The sequence below is a fragment of the Haliotis rufescens genome, unplaced genomic scaffold (assembly GCF_023055435.1).
Source record: "Haliotis rufescens isolate VD_foot unplaced genomic scaffold, xgHalRufe1.0.p SCAF_11, whole genome shotgun sequence".
Lineage (NCBI taxonomy): Eukaryota > Metazoa > Mollusca > Gastropoda > Lepetellida > Haliotidae > Haliotis > Haliotis rufescens.
The window spans coordinates 6,724,911-6,744,888 of NW_025963791.1; the positions used below are offsets into that span (position 1 = coordinate 6,724,911).

Sequence of the window (19,978 nt, forward strand, 5' to 3'; positions counted from 1 at the left end):
ACTGGGCCATGCTGTTGAGGGCTTGATGATATACAATTAGGTCACACATTGTAACCACCTCGTCCTCAACATGACACATCAATAATGTTGGTCTATTTGTTGTGTAATGCCGCCCACATAAATAGCCCATCTATATGTCCGCAGTCTGTAAGTAACTTGTCAGGACAAGACAATCCAGTGATTGACATCATGAGCATCAATCTACACTATTGGGATACAATGACATGCATCAACAAAGTTGACCACCTGATCCTGATAGTTGCGTCTTAGAAGAAGCATGGGTTGCTAAAGACCTAATTCTAACCTGGATCTTCCCGGGGCCATAGCATTACTAATTAGTGTGTTGTTTGTTGTTGTTTAGTAATTTTCCTGTTATATCATGGCGACCTGTAAATATTTAAGACTGGAGTGAGTGAGTGAGTGAGTGAGTGAGTGAGTGAGTGAGTGAGTGAGTGAGTGAGTGAGTGAGTGAGTTGGGTTTAACACCGCTTTTAACAGTATTCCAGTTATATTGCAGCATGTCAGCTTAATGTGGGAGGAAAGCCCAAAGTGATGCAGGTCTCAGACATTTACCACTTCGGTGAAACCCACAAGCACGGGTATGGTGCTGACAAACCTAGAAACATAATTGGGGTAAGACTGGACCAGACAAACTAGAGATTGAAAATATGAATCAGAGACAACCAAGTCGCAGTGTACACAGCATAGGATGCGGGGAAGCTATTCTAAGCCTGGTGTTCCCATGAAGAACTAATTAGTGGATCTGACATTTCTTAATCATGCCAACTCCTTTCAGCATTGTGTGAGACAGTGAGTGCCATGCCCTGCCCTCAGGACTTTATCCACCATATGCACACAGAGCCTCAGCAACATGTCTTACAACTGTACCACAGAAGACCTAAATAAACAAAATAAAATCGAACACTTGTGTAAGCTTAGAAAAAAAACAACCAATCTGGCCACCACAGGTTTACCTTGTTACCATGGGGAAAAAAAGAATTATGTACACAACTTTCAAACAGCATCATCTGTTTAATATGTGTACAAAACTGTCATGGATAGTTGTGAACAGTATTTGAAATAAGCTCAAGAAGCATAAGGTGGTGGCTATAGTTAGCAACAGTGTCTAGTTCATGTTAAGACGACCCTACATAATTAACAAGAAAATCCAGGAACTTGGCTTCTTTAACCTCAAATTCAGCCCAACTTCCTTGATATGAAGGCTCCTAACAGCTTGACACATTGTCTGTTTTACAAGGTGTAAATACAAGCTGCAATAATTCCTCTGATGTGGTCTTCCTTCAAAGGACAGACTGGTGCTTGAAAACATTGTTTTTTTCCACCATCAAAATGATGTGTAGTACTTTTGTCATTGGAACATTTGAAAAGATTAGTTAGTATATTAGTTGATCTGAAAGAATAAATCTGTTCATCTAAACCAAGAGTATTACTGTTTCTCTTAATATTTGTAGGGATTTTAAACTTGACCCAGGTAATCTCTTGTGTATGGTTTGGAGTCTATGCATCAAATGCATCAATATAAAGCAGAGAGCGCATTTTAGTAACTCAGGGTTTCATCCAGCCGACAGCACTATCAGATTTGAATTTCATCCACAGAAAATTTGTGACTCGTCTCCCTCAACATCATGTCACCGTTGCACCGTTTTTTTGTCTTGAAAAATATTTGTTTAAATTAGGGGTTTGGTTTAATGCGGCTTTGAACAGTATTTCTGTCATATCAAGGCATGTTTGCTTCATACTGAAGTGATGCAGGTCTTAGATGTTTACCACTTTAACCGTATCATTAAAAGGGGTATAGTTCAATTAGCACTATTACAGCTATAAGACTGTTGCCTGGTAAATAACTGAACTGAGCAAGAGAAATCTCACCACTGAATACAAAGGGTACTATGCTTTTCTCACAAGCTAATCCATTTGACCTAAAATGTCTCCACATGATAAAGTACAAGTTTGAAGTTTTATATCCTAGATGACCCTTCATATTAACAGATAAGAGCTGGAATGTGTCATACACATATTTCTGTGTGTGTGATCTTAACGCCAATATCATCATGTGTGTGATCTTAACGCCAATATCATCGTGTGCGGTATCGAGACACATTCCTTCTGCCTGTTTGACTTGTAGAACTGTACTTACTAAAAACCAACATTACATAATCGTTAATTATTCATATAGAAATATGGAAAGCCCAATGATATAATCAAATCTGAATGACCATCATTCATTGATCAAAGTTTGTTTGTTTGTTGTTTAACGATGCACTCAGCAATATTACTGGTATATGATGGCGGTCTGTAAATAATCGAGTCTGGAACTAACAATCAAGTGATTGATATCATGATCATCGATCCATGCAATTGGGATCGATGACATGCATCAACCAAGTCAGCGACCCTGACCACTCATTGATCAAAGTCTAATACTGTAACACTAACACAAAGTGCTTGCAAACACACGGCTAAGCAATATGATTACCATTATCATGAAGAGTGATATCTACCTATGACCGAAATCAAAACTTATTCACTTTCACTCCATAATTTGCAACATTGTCAATAACATACTCAATGATATAATTAATCAATGTACTTAATATGCAAGTATTTTTCTGTGACATATCAACCCTGGAATTTCATATATATAGAGGATATTTCATGTGTCGAGTGAAACATCAGGTCTTCACGTGCCAAGCGAACGCTTTAACCACTAGGCTACCCAACCGCCCCCAGTCACGTGATGAGAGAAAAATGATATTTTACTCGACACATATCCTTTTTACTGTATTCAACGTAATAAGCGCACAGGGCGCTCTCAAAATTAGAAATAGGGGGCTCTTATTAGAATATGTTTTTGGTTGAAAGATATATTCCGTGGTTTATGCTGACAGCCTGAAATGTTTATGTACAACAGATATATTTTTCCAGAATTTAATTGCCCATAATTAAGGGTGCATATAACACATGAGTGCGTATTGTACGCAAAAAAATACATCTTGTGTACATTGATGAATCAGAAGGGGTGCTAATTGGGATTGTTCACTAGCCAATATATTAGGAAATATTGTCGTGGGCGCTTATTAGAGCGGGGCGCTTATTATTATATACTTTTTATGTTGTTGTCTACCGGAAATTAAATAATTCCATTACAACTGTGAAACCGTGAAATGTAAATACTCCCTACCTAACCCACATGGAAGGTTCACCCCCATTTGTATTTGCGACTATTTGCCACCCGTGCCCCCTCTGAGGAGATGATGTTCACAGTACAAGCATTGCATTTTGAGACAATTTAGAAGCATTGTCAAAGTGAAAATGTCACAAAACATGCATAGACATGATAGAGGTCAAAATACAAAATATCACATGTACCACATTTAATGACATTTTGAAGAAAAATAGATTGGTAATGTCCACAAATAGGATTTTCAACATAATCAGGAAATCATAATGGTTCTTGAGGAAAAGACGCACAACTGGCACCAAACAAATGGCCATGACATAAGCCCACTTAAGTGAGTTTGGTTTTACGCCGCTTTTAGCAATATTCCAGCAATATCACGGCGGGGGACACCAGAAATGAGCTTCACACATTGTACCCATGTCGGGAATCGAACCTTGGTCTTCGGCGTGACGAGCGAACGCTTTAACCACTAGGCTACCCGACTGCCCCTTAAGCCCACTTAACTTTCGGTCAGGTGAGCTCAACATTCACACACTTTACTACAATGACAATTGCAGACAGCATTGTTGGCAAAAAGTGTCATGACAAAACTGCATATCAAAGATAGTGTCATCATAGCACTGTGTAGCACTGTGTGCTTTTCAACATGCTCAGTATATTAGACAGTGATGGACACCTTTTCTTCATCACGCCAAATCATTGAGTGTCCATAACAAAGAAGCTGCATCAGCCTCGTTTAGATATTAGTGTAGGGTTCTCTACCGACTCGAGGTTCCAGGTCTAGTGTCCGGTTCTGACCCTAAAATGATACATGTCCTCTGTCCACCTTCTTCAAGGTGAGCTAAATATATCTCATTGACTCGTATTGCTCCTTTGTGCTTTGTAAACCCACAAGTCATTATAGATCATCATAATGATTGATTTAGCCTGTGCGTACAGCCATCATCTACAGGTGATGTGCAATGCCTGAACTACATAGCATTTGGAGTACATGAAAACATTGCTGAAATAAGAATTATGGATTATTTTCCATCATTTCCTCAAATAAAACATGTCATTAATAAAGGCAGATGCGAGTGAGTGAGTGAGTGAGTGAGTGAGTGAGTGAGTGAGTGAGTGAAATGATGGGAGAGAAAGTGTTCTAATCAGTGTTCTAATCAAGATCATATCTGCAACAGGCAAACCTTGATTTGTAAAACAACTTGCATAAATTGTTAACCAGGGGTCCGGAAAATTTAAAATCCCAATCGGACATTTGCATTTAGGACACGCCCCCTTCAAATAGTGTATTTTAGTACGACTTTTCACACACATTACAAGCTGTTACATATTCATAATATGATGAATTATTTCAAACTAAATTGTTTAATTCACCAGACAATTAATAACAAAAAATATCATTTTAGATATACATGGAAAACATACATTTGTTTCTGTTATAATAACGATCTGTTAACGTAGTGAATGGTCTAATTAATATTCATGAGTTATATCTGCTCAAGTATACATGTTGTAACATTTGGATCGAGACTATTATCCCATATTTGGTTATCACGTGACTTCACGGGAAAAGTTTTTTTAAAAACTAAAGATTATTTAAAAACAAGACAGATAATATAATCACAAATACTAAAATATCTTTGATAGCAATAGTTACCGTTAAAAGTCATAATGGTTTTTGTTGGACGATTCTATGTCAACATGTAATTCTCGCGATCAAGCGATCACGTGCACGGGAGCCTTGACGGTGACTGGTCAGACTGGTTGCATGTAAAAAATATTACCCGGTAATAGCGATCAGCTGCTTCACTTAGGGTTATTATTATTTTAAATATGTTTAGTAAAAGCTGCATCTAAATTAACAAGATATTGGAATATATTATTCCTGATAAAAAAAATAGTTTCAGATACAACTTTTGCCGATCCTTGCATTAAAATCCTGTAAAGTTATATCATTGGGTGTGTCTTGACCGAATCACCGGTAGATTCCAAGAAATGTGTGTACAGCTGATTGCTGTGTTCGGCTTAGTTTAGGAGAAAATGCACAAGGTAATCTTAATCCCTGGATATAAAACAATGCCTAGCTGAACAAAAAATACAATTTAAACGGTAAATCAACATGTCTGAAGTTTCTCATCACCCGTTCGTTTGCCACACTTCGCTGAAGGAGTACAGTGTAATTTTTTTCTGCGCATATTCAAATTTAATTTTTTTCCAAAATATTGGACCTGCTAGAGGGGGGTGCGCATTATATACATTGGTGCGCATTATATACATTGGTGCGCACTATACTCAAGAAAATACATGAAATACGTTTAACAGTTTCAAAGCCAGTTTGTTGTTTCAGTAAAACATACTGTATTGCTGACAATTTGCTATAACAGTAAATAAACACATTAAATCTTCTTCAACTGTACTTGTCACATCTTTTAGAGAGCAGAAAGACATCAACTTGGCTTAGCTTGTACCAGTAAACACTGTATCGTTATACGTATCGTATTGCGACCCCGTATCGCGACTCTCCCGTATCGTTACATCTCTAGTGTCAACCATACTGAAACGTGACATACCTGATCTGGAATACATTAACTCCACTGCATAAGCATTTAGTAAAAATATATAAGGCCTCAGAAGGCCTCCCCAAACTCCCCCATCATCTACTCCCTACCCCCACTCCCTCATTCCTACGCCAACCCCTAGACCCTCTAAATCTTCCCCCATCTCAACACAGTTCTACCTCCACCCCCCTGACCTCTCAATTCTACCCCCACCCTCTCTAGTACTACCCCTACCTCCTGACCTCTCAGTCCTACACCAACCCCTGACCTTTCAGTCCTACCCCCACCCCCTGACCTCTCAGTCCTACCCTGTCCCCCTGACCTCTCAGGCCTACCCTCAACCCCTGACCTTTCAGTCCCACGCCACCCCCTTACACTCTAATCCTCCCCACACCCGCCCCCTGACCCTCTTAATCCCCCCCACCCCTTAGTCATACGCCCATTCCCTGACCCACCTTTTTTGTGAGAACCTCATGGGAGACAATCTACCTCCAAACAATCTGGCGAGAAAATCTGCTTGACATATCTTGAGATTTATTGGTTGGATACTATAAACAAGCTCAATGGAAGATCCACTAAGAATTTAAAGCTACTGAATACAGACCGACATTTTGAAGCTGCATTATCAATGCTATAAAGTTAACAAGGCTGTGTACTAGTTAATGGTGTCACATTATACATGCCTTCTGATATGATACACATTGGAACAGTTGAGCCAAGATAGCCATAATTCGTTTGCAAGATTTACGCAAGAAATTCTTCAAGTTCCACGAGCCTGGATGATAAGACTTTGTTGCCATCAACTAGGTTTGATTTTGTTTTTGTTGTTGTTGTTTTTCATCATTCCAAGATTTGTAAAGTGATGCAGAATTCAGTCTTCAAGAAATATTTCGGGTTGCAACAGAACAACACGATACAATCTTCAAAACCCGGGTCTTCGGTGTGACGAGCGAATGCTTCAACCACTAGGCTACCCCAACCGCCCCCATTAAGTTTGTGATAGGCTGTAAGCTGAAACAGCTTGAGCCTCTACTGGGCTGGTGCACGGCAAAACTATTACTTTTGCAAATCCACACCAAAGAAAAATATGAATCAATAATTGAGTGGGCGTATCTTAACAACAGTATTGAAACAAGGTTGCCACCCCTAGTAACAGGGTCACAATCCATGAGACCCGTGAAGATTCCGGGGTAGAATAGGTCTTCAGCAACCCATGCTTGCTGTAAAAGGTGACTACGCTTGTCGTAAAAGGTGACTAACGGGATCGGGTGGTCAGGCTCGCTGACTTGGTTGATACATGTCATCGATCCCAATTGCGTGGATCGATGCTCATGATATCAATCACTGGATTGTCTGGTCCAGACTCGATTTTTCACAGACCGCCGTCATATAGCTGGAATATTGCTGAGTGCAACATTAAACAACAAACCAACCAACCAACCAACACAATCCATGATGTATTCACAGTGCTCCAAATGACTTTTCTGTCATTTGATGTACATCAGGGCTTAAACACTATGAGGCGAATACGATTCGTATCACAAATAATGAATACGAATATTAATTCAGGAATACAATAACAAGTCAGCAGCTGAAGTATATGACAATGACCAGTGACCACAATACTGTCAATGCATGTTATATGTTCTTATGGATATTTTTAGGTACAGGGTATGTAAGTGCACATGACTGCATATTCGTAAATATTCGATTCTAGTGGCCAAGAATAACAAATTCAATTCATGAATGGATACGGTTCGATTCACTGAATACGCGAGTGAATTGCAACAGCCCTAATGTACATGTACATGAATACAGTGAACTATTACCAAATACCATCACAAAAGCTGTACCTAAGTATTTTAATTACATGCAGTGACACAAAAGTGCCATCACATCACTACCATAATACACTTCCTGTGAAAACTGTGGGTTATATATTCTACTGGGGGGTGGTGTCAAAGAAAGTAAGCCTCATTAAATACAATTAAGCGAAATTGAGTGAGTGAGTGAGTATGGTTTTATGCAGCTTTTAGCAATATTCCAGCAATATCGAGGCAGGGGGACACCAAAAATGGGCTTCACACATTGTACCCATGTGCAAAATCAAACCTGGGCCTTCCTCGTGGTATTTTAACCACTAGGCTATCCCACCGCCCCATTATAGTATGGAAGATATGATCGTCTTAGCGCTAAGATCACTTGTTGGATGGCGCCCAGCATCTTACGCTTTAACCCTTGGGCTACCAACCACCTCATTATTAACTCGCTCACACTGGTTTTTCTGATACTAATAAGGGACTTTTTGTTCTCAGTCATGCTTGACATAAACCTTTGGCAGGCAAACTATTTGAAATTGAACACACAAACACTAACCCAGAAGATCAGGATAAACAAAATCAGCTCTGAATGCTAAAAACCCCAACCTGATTATAAATACCCCGCAAGGTGGGGATGTTTGAGTTTCAAACAGTGACTGAAAATGAAACACAGTGTCGTGAGAAGCCATTGATAACCATACATACTTGAATGACAAACCTTGGATACCACAAATGGCTCCATAACCAGGTATAAGTCAATAAATCTTCTGTAGTTTTATTTTAAATTGAATCAGTTGTGTTTAAGCTTCTGCCTCAATCACAGTGATTGTATGATTAGATAAAATTTGCTTTTCAGTAATGTCATAGCAATGTCAGACAGTGAACTCACACCTTTGGGTGGAACAAATCTAGCATGCTTGATCACAAACAGTGGGAAAACAACAGGTGAGCTAACACAGAGACAGTAATAACTGCTTCAAAAAGAACAAGCTGGTTTGTGACACAGCCCCCATGTCAAAACTTCCTGACTGAAGGCCAAATCTGATGGGCACATAACAAACAGAACTATCACCCGGCAGTTACACTGACATTGTTTACTTACATTAATGCGACCACAAACTGATATTAGTCTTCTGCGAACAGACCACGTTTTCCATGACAGTGGCAGGCATGGACATTATCAGCAAATTATCCCCTTTTTACATTGATCTTATGTTTGCTGATCTCTTGTTGGGTTAAGTAACTCGGTGTTTTCACCAGGCCACAGAACTCGCAGATTTTAATTTCTGCCACAGTAAATTAGTGACATGTCTCCCTCAACATCAATATTGTCACCAATGCATGTTGGTTTTTAAGTTGTCTTAAAAAATGTTCATTAAAATTAGAATGAGAGCTTTTGACTAAACACCACATGCACTTCCTGGTCACATCACATATCTATGGGTTTTATACACTCAAGTTTGCTGTACATTAACGAGAAATGGTTTAACACGGGTATCTAGCAATATTCAATCGTCATGGTTGTGGGACACAAACAATAAAACAATTGTGAGTAATTAGTAAGTGTAAATTAATTATACAGAAAAATTGTTAATCTTGAAATCCTGTATGCTGTAGGGAACATCTACATATTTTCAAAGGGATACCCTTATGCAAATTAATCATACAGTAAAATTATTAATACTGAAACCCTGCCCGCTGTTGGGAACATCTACATATTTACTTTGGGATACCTTCATTCCAGACCTGTCAACCCCTCATCATGACAATGTGGGAGATTTGACTTCAAAATGCATTTTCCTCCTCCAAGAATAAACCTAGCACAATCTACCACTTTCGTTCAAAGATCATCTCAGATAAACGCAAACAGATATTGAAATTTAACCATCAGGAGCTTTACCAGTTAATGACGTGTTCAATCCGACCAGTTGTCAAGTTTAGTTATGATGCAGGTCTTCAGAGCATTTGGTGCGATTTTGGTTACAAAATATGCCAAAGAAATATCAAGAGCATTTATCCTGACGCAACATGATCACTCCTAATTTCAATAAGATATACTGGTTTTTTTCTGTCTGCGGCAGTCTGTTGACAGTCCCATTACTTCGTTTCTTAAATTTCCTAGATATGTTCGAGTTATTCCATTCCAAGAAATGGATGCCATGTTTGGAAGTACTATTACGCTTTACTACAATTTATGAATGAAATGAGTCTCGTTGTTGACCTTTCTGACCTTGACGTGTATTAATCTCATTGCTTGACTACTACTGTTGTATGCAAATTAGATAGCAGATCTGGAACACTAGCAAACTATTAGCCAATCAAATCACGTAAAATAATCACAGGAAAATTCTTGTGAAATTTGATAAAGTTCTAAATGTTGATTTTTCTGTGCACACAAGTCACGATGTCAGTCAAAAGGAAATTAATAATATAAGTTTCACTTTAACCTTTGACTTTGAAACCCTAGCTATGAGGAAGCCTGATCATGTAACGCATCGTTATTTCGACTACTGAATCAACCAATCACGCATCACGTTGTTTTGAAGATGGCGCTTGCAGGTCATATTTTGTTTTCATTTCCGAGAGTTTAATAACGTAACTTTGAGGTATATTGATGTTTCAACAAAGTTTCTGACAAATCTGATTACCAATTAAGTCATGTACAACTGGACCAGTCATATGTACCTTCGTTCTTAAATTATGGAGGAATAAACACACTAAGAACATGAAGACAACAGTTCATTTCGGTAAGTGATGAATACTCGGCTGATTATTCATTTAAAGTTCAACCTTCAGGCACCTGTTAGGACTATCCAAGTTTTCTTACAGTTTACATTGTTAAATCGTTCACCATATGAATTTAATTACCAGTTGATTACTAGACAAAGGCCCATCTGGGTCACCCTGTGGGTGGCTGTGATAGCGGTCGCTAATCCGTGAGCCTACCGGACAGATCAGGCGAAAAACTTCCCAAATTTTTAAAATAATGAAGAATTCTGTTATGCGATAGAAATAGTCTATCATGCGGGAGACTGGGAGATTTAATCAAATTGTGGGAGTCTCCCGCAAAATGCAGGAGGGTTGACAGGTCTGTTATTCATCAAACTGGAAAATTGTTAATCGTGGCAATTTCACAAAGAATGGTACAGTCTTGTTTTACTGTATTATTTCTCAATATATCCAAAAGAAGCACAACTGGAAGTGTTACCTTTCAAAAGAGTGAGATATTTGCAGTCATTTATTTACTGGACACACAATTATGCATCTAATATTCAGAATTATTTTACAATTCATCTTCTGGGACGCAGAAAATTAGTTAGCATATTTATGGAGGAATGATGCTATTTCAATATTTGAAAATTAAATTAAAATTATTTCCATACGTAATTGTCTTATAAATAGTACCACTGGCAGTCTGCATTGTAGCTCACCTGCATATGTAGGTCAACAGTTTAGAGATTTGAAAATAAATACCATCCTAAGGAGAACATACAGCTTCATCAGCTATTTCAGAGGAGATGATGTCTGCAGAGCCACTACTAAGTGTCTGAGATAAATAGGGTTTTCAATATAGCTGCCATGTTGGCAGTTACAGATTTCAGTATGGTCAAAGTGCAAAGGCAAAATCAAGGTAAAAACAACAAATACACAACCCCACTACAAATTATACATGTACCTAACTGCATTACATTTTAACAAAACAGCTTTTCCAATATGGCTGCCATAGCCAGGTACATCCTAGCATGTCTCTCAGTCCCTGAATCATATTCTTTTCCCTTGCGTCCAGCCCCTACTGTAATGCTATATCTCGAAATGAAGCAAGTCTAGATTTTCCACAGGTTCTGAATCCCCCATGTCTCAAGGGCTCCTTTCAATTTTAATGTAGTTGCTTGTTTCTCTCAAAATATATACGGTATATATTTTCAGAGACAATGTGTTAGTTTAGTTAAACCCCTGTAACTGTACAACTGATGGTGTCCTATTTCACTTTTTATAAGAGAACAGTTTCGAATGTTGTATTTAGTTATATCGTGTAATGCGCAGAAAGGGAATTGCATTGTGTCTTATTCAGGTCATGTGGTGCTTACGTCTTCCAGTCATTATGTATCCCAAGGACGAGTTGCTAAAGTACATCCTTCATGTACCACTTTGGTTATTTACAAAGGAGTAACCTTACAAAATATGTCCTTGGCTACTGATGTAAACACAAGGATATGTTTCACATAGCATGAGTGAAGATTGTCTTGTGATGGACAGTCACGCAATTAGACATCTTTTGGGACCAGTTAAAAACTTCAATTCAATTCTGTATGATTTGACATCATTTGAGAATGAGATACTCAGGGTGTTACAAAAACAACATAAGACATTGGTTAGGGCCTTAATAGTAGAGATCAGTTCAGAATATCTAGTCTAGGTAAATGCTATTGCAGTGTATAACTGGATAGTCCTAATGTTAAAAGTTGAAGAATAAGGGGAAACACTAGATTCAGATAATGAAGGATCAAACTTCCAAAGCTCTCCTTTATTTTGAACGCTGCACATGAATCCAAAGATTTGAGTGTGAGCTGCAACATCATATCCCTACCGTATTCGAAGTACTAAGCGCCCAGGACGCTCTCAAAATTAGAAATAGGAAGCGTTTGTTATATTGAACATTGTCTACTTTTGTACTGTACATAAAGATAAGGAGTGAAATGTGCTAACACAAATCCTAGTTGTAGTATAAATAACAACTTTTAGTAAAGAGTCAAAGCTTTGTTGTGTTGTCATGGCAACATAGGTTGTTGTCCACATGAAGATACTTCCTATTCAAGCTATTACAACTTAAATCAAACAGTCTTATATAGCTTGAAAAATTAGGTATGAAATTTCAAAGGGCCTTTGCCATAATGTAAAGAACTGAAAGATTTAGGGGATCCCTAGATACTAATACCATAGGAGTACGGACCGAAAGATCCAAGCCACATCAAAATATGAACACTGTTTTATCTCAGTATATTGTGGAATGTTAGGCTCCATATGACCCAAGTAGTAATATATTCACATTTTCAAATAGTTTTATATCCTCACAAATTAATAATATTCTGTTATTGCCTCAGTTTATATGCCAAACCTGGGTCACGACCCGAGCAGGAAGACATGAACTGAAAGTAATGCAAATATTCTTGTTTAAAAGTTTGTTTCAGTTGATTAGATGGCAAATAAACAACTGTAAGTCATCAAGACATCTCAGATGATTCTGTTTCACATATGTGTTTACATTTTAGGAAGGATTACCTCAGCACTCAGAACATATCCTGTTGGGAATAAATAGAGAGGTGTTTCTTTTACTGGGCCTTATATTTTCTTAGTTGGTTTATGATTTCAACCCAAAAAAACCCTGAAATCAAACGACAAAGACTTTTGACAAAACATTCTAGCAGACTTTGTTTTACAACTTTGTGAACGTAAAAAACACAAGATTTCATCAGCACCGTTAAAAAAATCATGAATAATACGTATAAAATCTTTTTTCTAGCAACAAACAAAAAGAATCAACTATATTTTGCAATCATACTTCTGTGATGTCCAACAAGTTCGTTTTTTCATTCAGTGCTAACAGTACTTATCTTTGAGTTAACTTCAACCACCCACACTGAATTTTAAGCTTTTATTTGGTAAACCAATTGATACAATATAAAATGCCCTATCATTATTATTGACTTGTGAGACATAAGATATATTTATCAGTTGATCAGTATTTATCAAGCAATCGTTTTGTCAGCCAGCCAATCAAACGTCTTGCTCCATGTCAAGGTTACAATTTTACATACCGGTAAGTATATTCATTGTCACACTTTTCAGCATATAACCCTGGAACCAGCTTCTTGTAAGTGCAACTTAATTTTGTATTCAGGGCATCATACATCAAAGCTACAGATGAGCTGCATATTTGCGTAAAATACCCCCAATTAAAAACCCATTACTTTCAATTAACTTGTGTATAGAAACGCAAGCACTGAATGAAAACTCAAATGTGAACAAATACCCAATGAAGCTTTTTCAGTACATTTTTTTATATCTCACAATGTTTGCTCATTTTGATAAATACCCAATAGAGTGATGAATAGATGAGTGAAAAAATATTGGTTATTCAACGAAAAATGTAATAACCCAATTCAAATAGAAACCTTTGAGAAAAAACTAAATTGCTCAAAAAGTTATCTGGAGCTCATGTTTGTGATACATGAAGTTATTTAAACTATCTAAGGTTATCAAAGCATGCACCGCTACTGATCTTTGTACAGTAAACACTAAGCAAAAGAATAAAACTTCAAGTCAGATGAATTCAAATGTGCTTCAATAAATAGAGTTTGAGTGGCACTCAAATAGGACATATGAATCAGCGTTTTTCACACTGAAATCGAGAATAGACACAAATCATTTACAGTTTGAGTCCTGTGTGACACTAAAGCGTATAATATAATATCATTTTAATATTTGAATTTATCCAAATTGTAGATTGCATATTACATACAACTGACCTTTCTATTCTCATTTCTGGTAAGAAATACAGTTGATGTTCAGAGTGTTAATGGTTGATTTTCTTCAATCTAATATAGAAATTCCCATTTCTGAGTGAGCGAGTGAGTGTAGTTTTACGCCGCTATTAGCAATATTCCAGCAATATCACGGCGGGGGACACCAGAAATGGGCTTCACACATTGTACCCATGTCGGGAATCGAACCCGGGTCTTCGGTGTGACGAGCGAACGCTTGAACCACCCGACCGCCCCTCCCATTTCTGAAAGGCGTAATACTCCTGAGTATGTCCAATGACACAGCATCAGTAAAAGTTTAGAAACAAGTGAAGCATGCCACAGGTCTCCAGCCTGAGACAACCGTGTATTACAAAATGTATTACTGAAAGTCCCATAGACTAGAAAATAGATAAAGCCAGGTTAAAGCCTGGAACCATTTTCAGCTTGTAAACAACATTCAAAATTGTCCTTAAAAAATATATATGTGGAGACTTTTTCTTCCCTTTTCCAATTGTGGCGTTTTGAATTCACATTCAGAAGCTAAAACCAGACAAAGAAAAGTTGAATAGGAAGTCTATAATAAGTGACACCATTTGGAAACTTGTGTGTTAGTGAGTTAGTTGGATTTAACGCCGCTTTTAACAGTATTCCAGTTATATCACGGCGTGTCAGCTTAATGTGGGAGGAAAGCCCGAAGTGATGCAGGTCTCAGACGTTTACCACTTCAGTGAAACCCACGAGCACGGGTATGGTGCTGACAAACCTAGAAACATAATTGGGGCGAACTGGGATTCGAACCCACAATCATAGGTTTCTGGCGTGCCAAAGGGACGCAACTCTGCACAGCAAATCGCGGCGCCTTAGACGACTGGGCCACCAGTGCCCCCTGGAAACTTGTGACATTGGGTGCTTGGTGTAATGACTACAAATAAAGATAATGAAATCAAGACAGGTCACAGAACAACTCTCACCTCTTTGAATGGTTTAGTCTTCGTTGTCATAATGTACTGGAATTTACAAAGTTCGCAGACATTTTTCTCTGAGCTTTTGATCCACTTTTGTAAACATGCCGAGTGGACAAATTTGAGGCTGCCTGAACAGAGGCAAGGGGAGATAAGTGGGTTGTTGGGCTCGGCTTCACAGTGGCATATCCGACAGATGTCCATGCCCGCTGACGTTGTTGAAAGCTGTGACTCACATCGTTCAGTTCCACGTGTCGTCACTGCATCTGCATGCATTGTTTCCTGTAATTGAAATGAATTCAATAATTACCTTTATAACTTATTAATCCTACATATCCATAACATAAATTACCATCGATCTGCTTGTCAAATGAGTGATTTGAACAGAATTTCAGTTATACAACATGTTCATGATTATGCATGTCTTAGCATACCTACAGGACACAACACTACACTATGAATAGCAGCACCCAAGACATCTGGGCAACTCGTGACCCCTCAGTCAAGTGTGAACCATTGACTAAAGCCAAAGTCTAGTAGACTTTGCAAATATCATGAAAATAGGGATAAAACATTGATTAAATGATGTCAAGTGGTGAATTTGTACTGGTAGTCTAAAAGTGTTTGACTGCAGTCTCTATGTCACTCCTAAATTACGACAGTCATTAACAGCCAGATCTGATTTTATCATAATATCTGAGTTAAAATTAAATGTTTTAAAGACGAGGACTGCCATCTGACCCATGTCTAGCCACACTTTAACATAGAAAACAAGATCCACAATGACATTTTGTACCCTGCTTAAAGCATCAGCATAAATCATGAAAAGACCTTCTGTCTACAGACCCTACACTTGCTACAACATGTACAAAGAATGCAATTCCTTACACACCTGTCGGTGAGAAACCCATTTGAGATAACTGGTATCAAACATATGTGTGAGATCAAATTCCAGGCAGGTGATTGGCTACTCCATGGTGATGACCTGAGGTCAGATTATGACGCACCTTCTCTCCTTATTGTAGAATTATTGAGAATCGCAGAGTATCGCAGCACGAATTATGGAGTGAAAAATGTATACATTACAATGATCAGGTAAATTCAACAGCAATCATAAAAGATTCTGTCCTGTGTGACACCATGACTGAAACAAAATCATGCTCAACAGTAGTTATCTGCATTTCCCGACTTATTCTTTTGGTTTCAATGAAAAACATGAAAACAAATAACAGTACTCAGAATCAGAATGTTTCTGATTACCTACATCATGTACATGACACATTTATGTATACGATCCCGGATCGAAAAAAAGTCCCCTCATAAAATCCTGCGTACTGTTGTCAATAAAGATGCCATTTTGTAAAAGTCGGTCACTGATTAACTCAGCATCCTAGCGGGTTCATTGATCTTATCTAGTTTGCATTATCATCATCGCCTTGATAATCCAAAGATATGGCGGAAACCTTTTTGAGTAGGGTCACATTATATATGAGAATAAGCAGCACATCGGGTGACGTCAATGACCGTTGTGTTCTGTATTAATGTGCCACTGCAATCATGAGAATGGACAAAACGCATTGAATCGATGCTAAAATGGTGTGATTTTAGGGTGTGTAAGAAACAGATTACTCCACTCATGCCTGTCAGATACCATATATCTTACAATTCGTTTCAAAGTGTATCTAACTCGCCTTCCCTCGATAGATATGTTTTGAAACAAGTCGTTGTAAGATAAATGGTATCTGACAGACACTTGTGTAGTAATCTCTATGTCACTGGAGCACATTCATACCTTTGCCACTACATAATTGTTCCACCTATTCAGAAATCAGAGTTATCATGACCAAGATGACTCACAACAATAATATTAAGCAATAACTTCTTGTAATTTGACTATTGTGAGTCAAAATTTGTTTTCATCTACGAAATAGCATAGTTTCAGGATTTTTTCTTTTTGCAATCATTGACTGGTGAATCTCAGTGACTCCATACATAGAAACCAACTGGTTATAAACGGCGAGAATGTATTGACATCTTTCATTCATGTATCAATGCATATACATCCCTACACTGGGAATATAGTAATATTTATAATACATATTGTCAAAGATACCAAAACATAATTGCACACCCCTCATACCTTGCTTTTAGCTAATATATTGCCTGGCCTATTGACATGACTTCTGGTCTGAGCAGACACAACCTTATGTCTGGAAGCCACATTCCCGAACTTCTGTTTTAATGACATCACTTCTGATTGGTGAAAATACATTTCACAAAAGCACTTAACAACAGAGAGTCCTGTGCTTCAAGGTACTTGAATAAGAAAGTTACATGTGCTTCAAGAAAGTTTTATGTGCTTCAAGAAAGTTATATGTTCTTCAAGAAAGTTATATGTTCTTCAAGAAAGTTATATGTGCTTCAAGAAAGTTACATGTGCTATAAGAATGTTATATGTGCGTGAAGAAAGTTACATGTGCTTTAACAAAAGTTACATGTGCTTTTACAAAGTTATATGTGCTTTAAGCAAGTTACATGTGCTTTAAGAAAGTTACATGCGCTTCAAGAAAGTTACATGTGCTTCAAGAAAGTAATATGTGCTTCAAGAAAGTTACATGTGCTTTAGGAAAGTTACATGTGCTTTATATGTGTCTCATGCCTTTAAAGCCTGAACTTCCAGTTGAATCACTTTCACTCTGGGCAAATATAACCAATGCAGAGAATGCCATGCCACTAGCTGTCTTAATAAGAGAATTATATCATACTTCTGATTTAATGACCTTGACCCTCAATTTCAGTCAATCACATGCTTGATTATTTCTCAACATGGGGGTTGGGTCAGAACTACTTCATGAATGACTGTTCTAGTGACCTTGACCTTCCATGTCGGTCACTCAAAACCTTATTACAATACCACACCGTAAGGATATGTACTAACTTGAATTTGACTACAATAATAATCCTTCATGATTGCATGCATTATACACAACTACTACTGCTGCTGCTGCTGCTACTGTTACTACTACTACTACTAATGATAATAATAATTCCATTTATAATGCGAATGCTGATTGAATGCTGAGGGATGATCACCCTAAATTATTATTATCTTGGTCAATGGCTCAGTGTGCACCCAAATTTCATTCTCAGCTACCTTGGGACTACATAACCCAATCCGCCTGTGAGGTGCTGGAAGGTTAGCAGAGATTACCATCTCATCCTACTGGGTACCCATTCACTGCCGCGTCATATTACATCATATTAAGTCACTCGCCTAAGATGACAAATATGTGCTACATGTGGGACAGGACCGAAGCCATAGAAACTCTCAGTCACCCATCAAAATGCTCTCCGCGACCAACATTGCTTAACATGACAATGTCGCTGAAGGGTTCGTTGTCTGCAGAGGTACTAGAGATACGACCCCAGGTACGTTTCAGTATACAGAAATGTACCCTGGCCAAAATAAAAATAAAGAAGATGAACGATGCACGATACCCTATATCATGTACAGTAGAAGACGGATATAACAAACTACAAGGGACCAGAGAAATCAGTTTGTTATATCCATTGTTCGTTATACACGTTTATACACGTCCGCCATCTTGGATAAGACAAAACACAATATACGTAATTGCAGTGTTACACGTGAAATCTTCATGGCCTAATTTCACTGCAAGATTGTCAGCTTTGGTCTGTAGTAACGAACCACTAAGCAGAATGTTTTCGTATCTCAGGGCTTGAAATCATTTGAAGAGGGCATCCTCTACGTCTTGGTGATTTGCAGCTCGTAACCCCTTCCGGGCGGGCCAAAGTCAGTTGAGTCACAGGATTCAAGAATGGATTCTCTCTTCTTCATAATGGTACTTAATGTTGATTTTGGAAGTCAAATTCCATTGCAATGTCTTTCTTGGTTTTTATGCCAGCATCAACAGCATTAATAATTCTCAATTTCGTGTCTAAACTGATAGCTTTCCTCTTACTATTGCCCGCCATGATAGCATATGCAATTGAACTGACACTTGGATTCAATCTCGTAAAATTTATATGTTTAATGTTTGTTTTACAGACAAGATTACATGTACAGGTAAGATTACATGTACAGGTAAGATTACATGTACAGGTAAGATTACATGTACAGGTAAGATTACATGTACAGGTAAGATTAACACAATGCCAATTTAACAAGGTTGATCCGCTCATTGTATTGATTCGCCGCCATTGTGTTGATTTGCTGCTGATTGCGTACAGCCAATTGTCAGTGACAGTTGACACTGAGTGAGATTTCTCACTAATTAGTGATAGATGGGCTTGTCGGTGATCAGATATCAGTTCGCTGTATCCGTTAGTTCGCTGTAGAGAGTTTGTTTTATACGTAAATTTTATATGATATTATATAGGAGATAAATCGGGGATTTTTTAACAGTTCCTTGTATCCGTTTGTTCGCTATATCCGTGTTCATTATATCCATGTTCTACTGTATACGGCAGACGAATCCAAAAGCCTCAATCTGAAACCGAAACCGGTTCATGATGAAGTTCTGCTTCGCTTGATAACGAATGCATGCTGGATAATGCTATGCATCGCGGAGTACTGTATGACATCACAGTTAATGCTTAATAATATATAGCAAGCTGGAAAGCATCACCTACAACAGTATAACAGTTCCAATCCTGAAACTGAAGAAAACATTGCATGTTCAGAGTCAAAGAACCAGTTAAGCGAACCGCGCAATGAATTCATTCTATGGTATCGTCCTGTATTCTGATTCTTGCTAGGGTACATTTCTGTTTACAGAAACATACTTGGTGTACATATCTGTAGTACCCCATCTTCCCGAGGCAAGACAGTTAACTGACTTTAAAAGACCAGTTTCCACCCTTGCTGAACTAGGCTAGAATTCCTGGGCTT

General features: G+C 38.0%; 1 protein-coding gene across 2 annotated transcripts in view; it reads right to left on the minus strand.

The window, feature by feature from the left end:
* LOC124134277 (E3 ubiquitin-protein ligase MARCHF1-like) overlaps positions 1-19,978 on the minus strand; it is a 33,554-nt gene that overhangs the window by 2,109 nt on the left and 11,467 nt on the right. For both annotated transcript variants that reach the window (XM_046499008.2, XM_046499007.2), the window contains exon 3: positions 15,076-15,348. In XM_046499008.2, the coding sequence (XP_046354964.1) occupies positions 15,076-15,348 (273 nt within the window). The remainder of the gene's footprint in view (positions 1-15,075; positions 15,349-19,978) is intronic.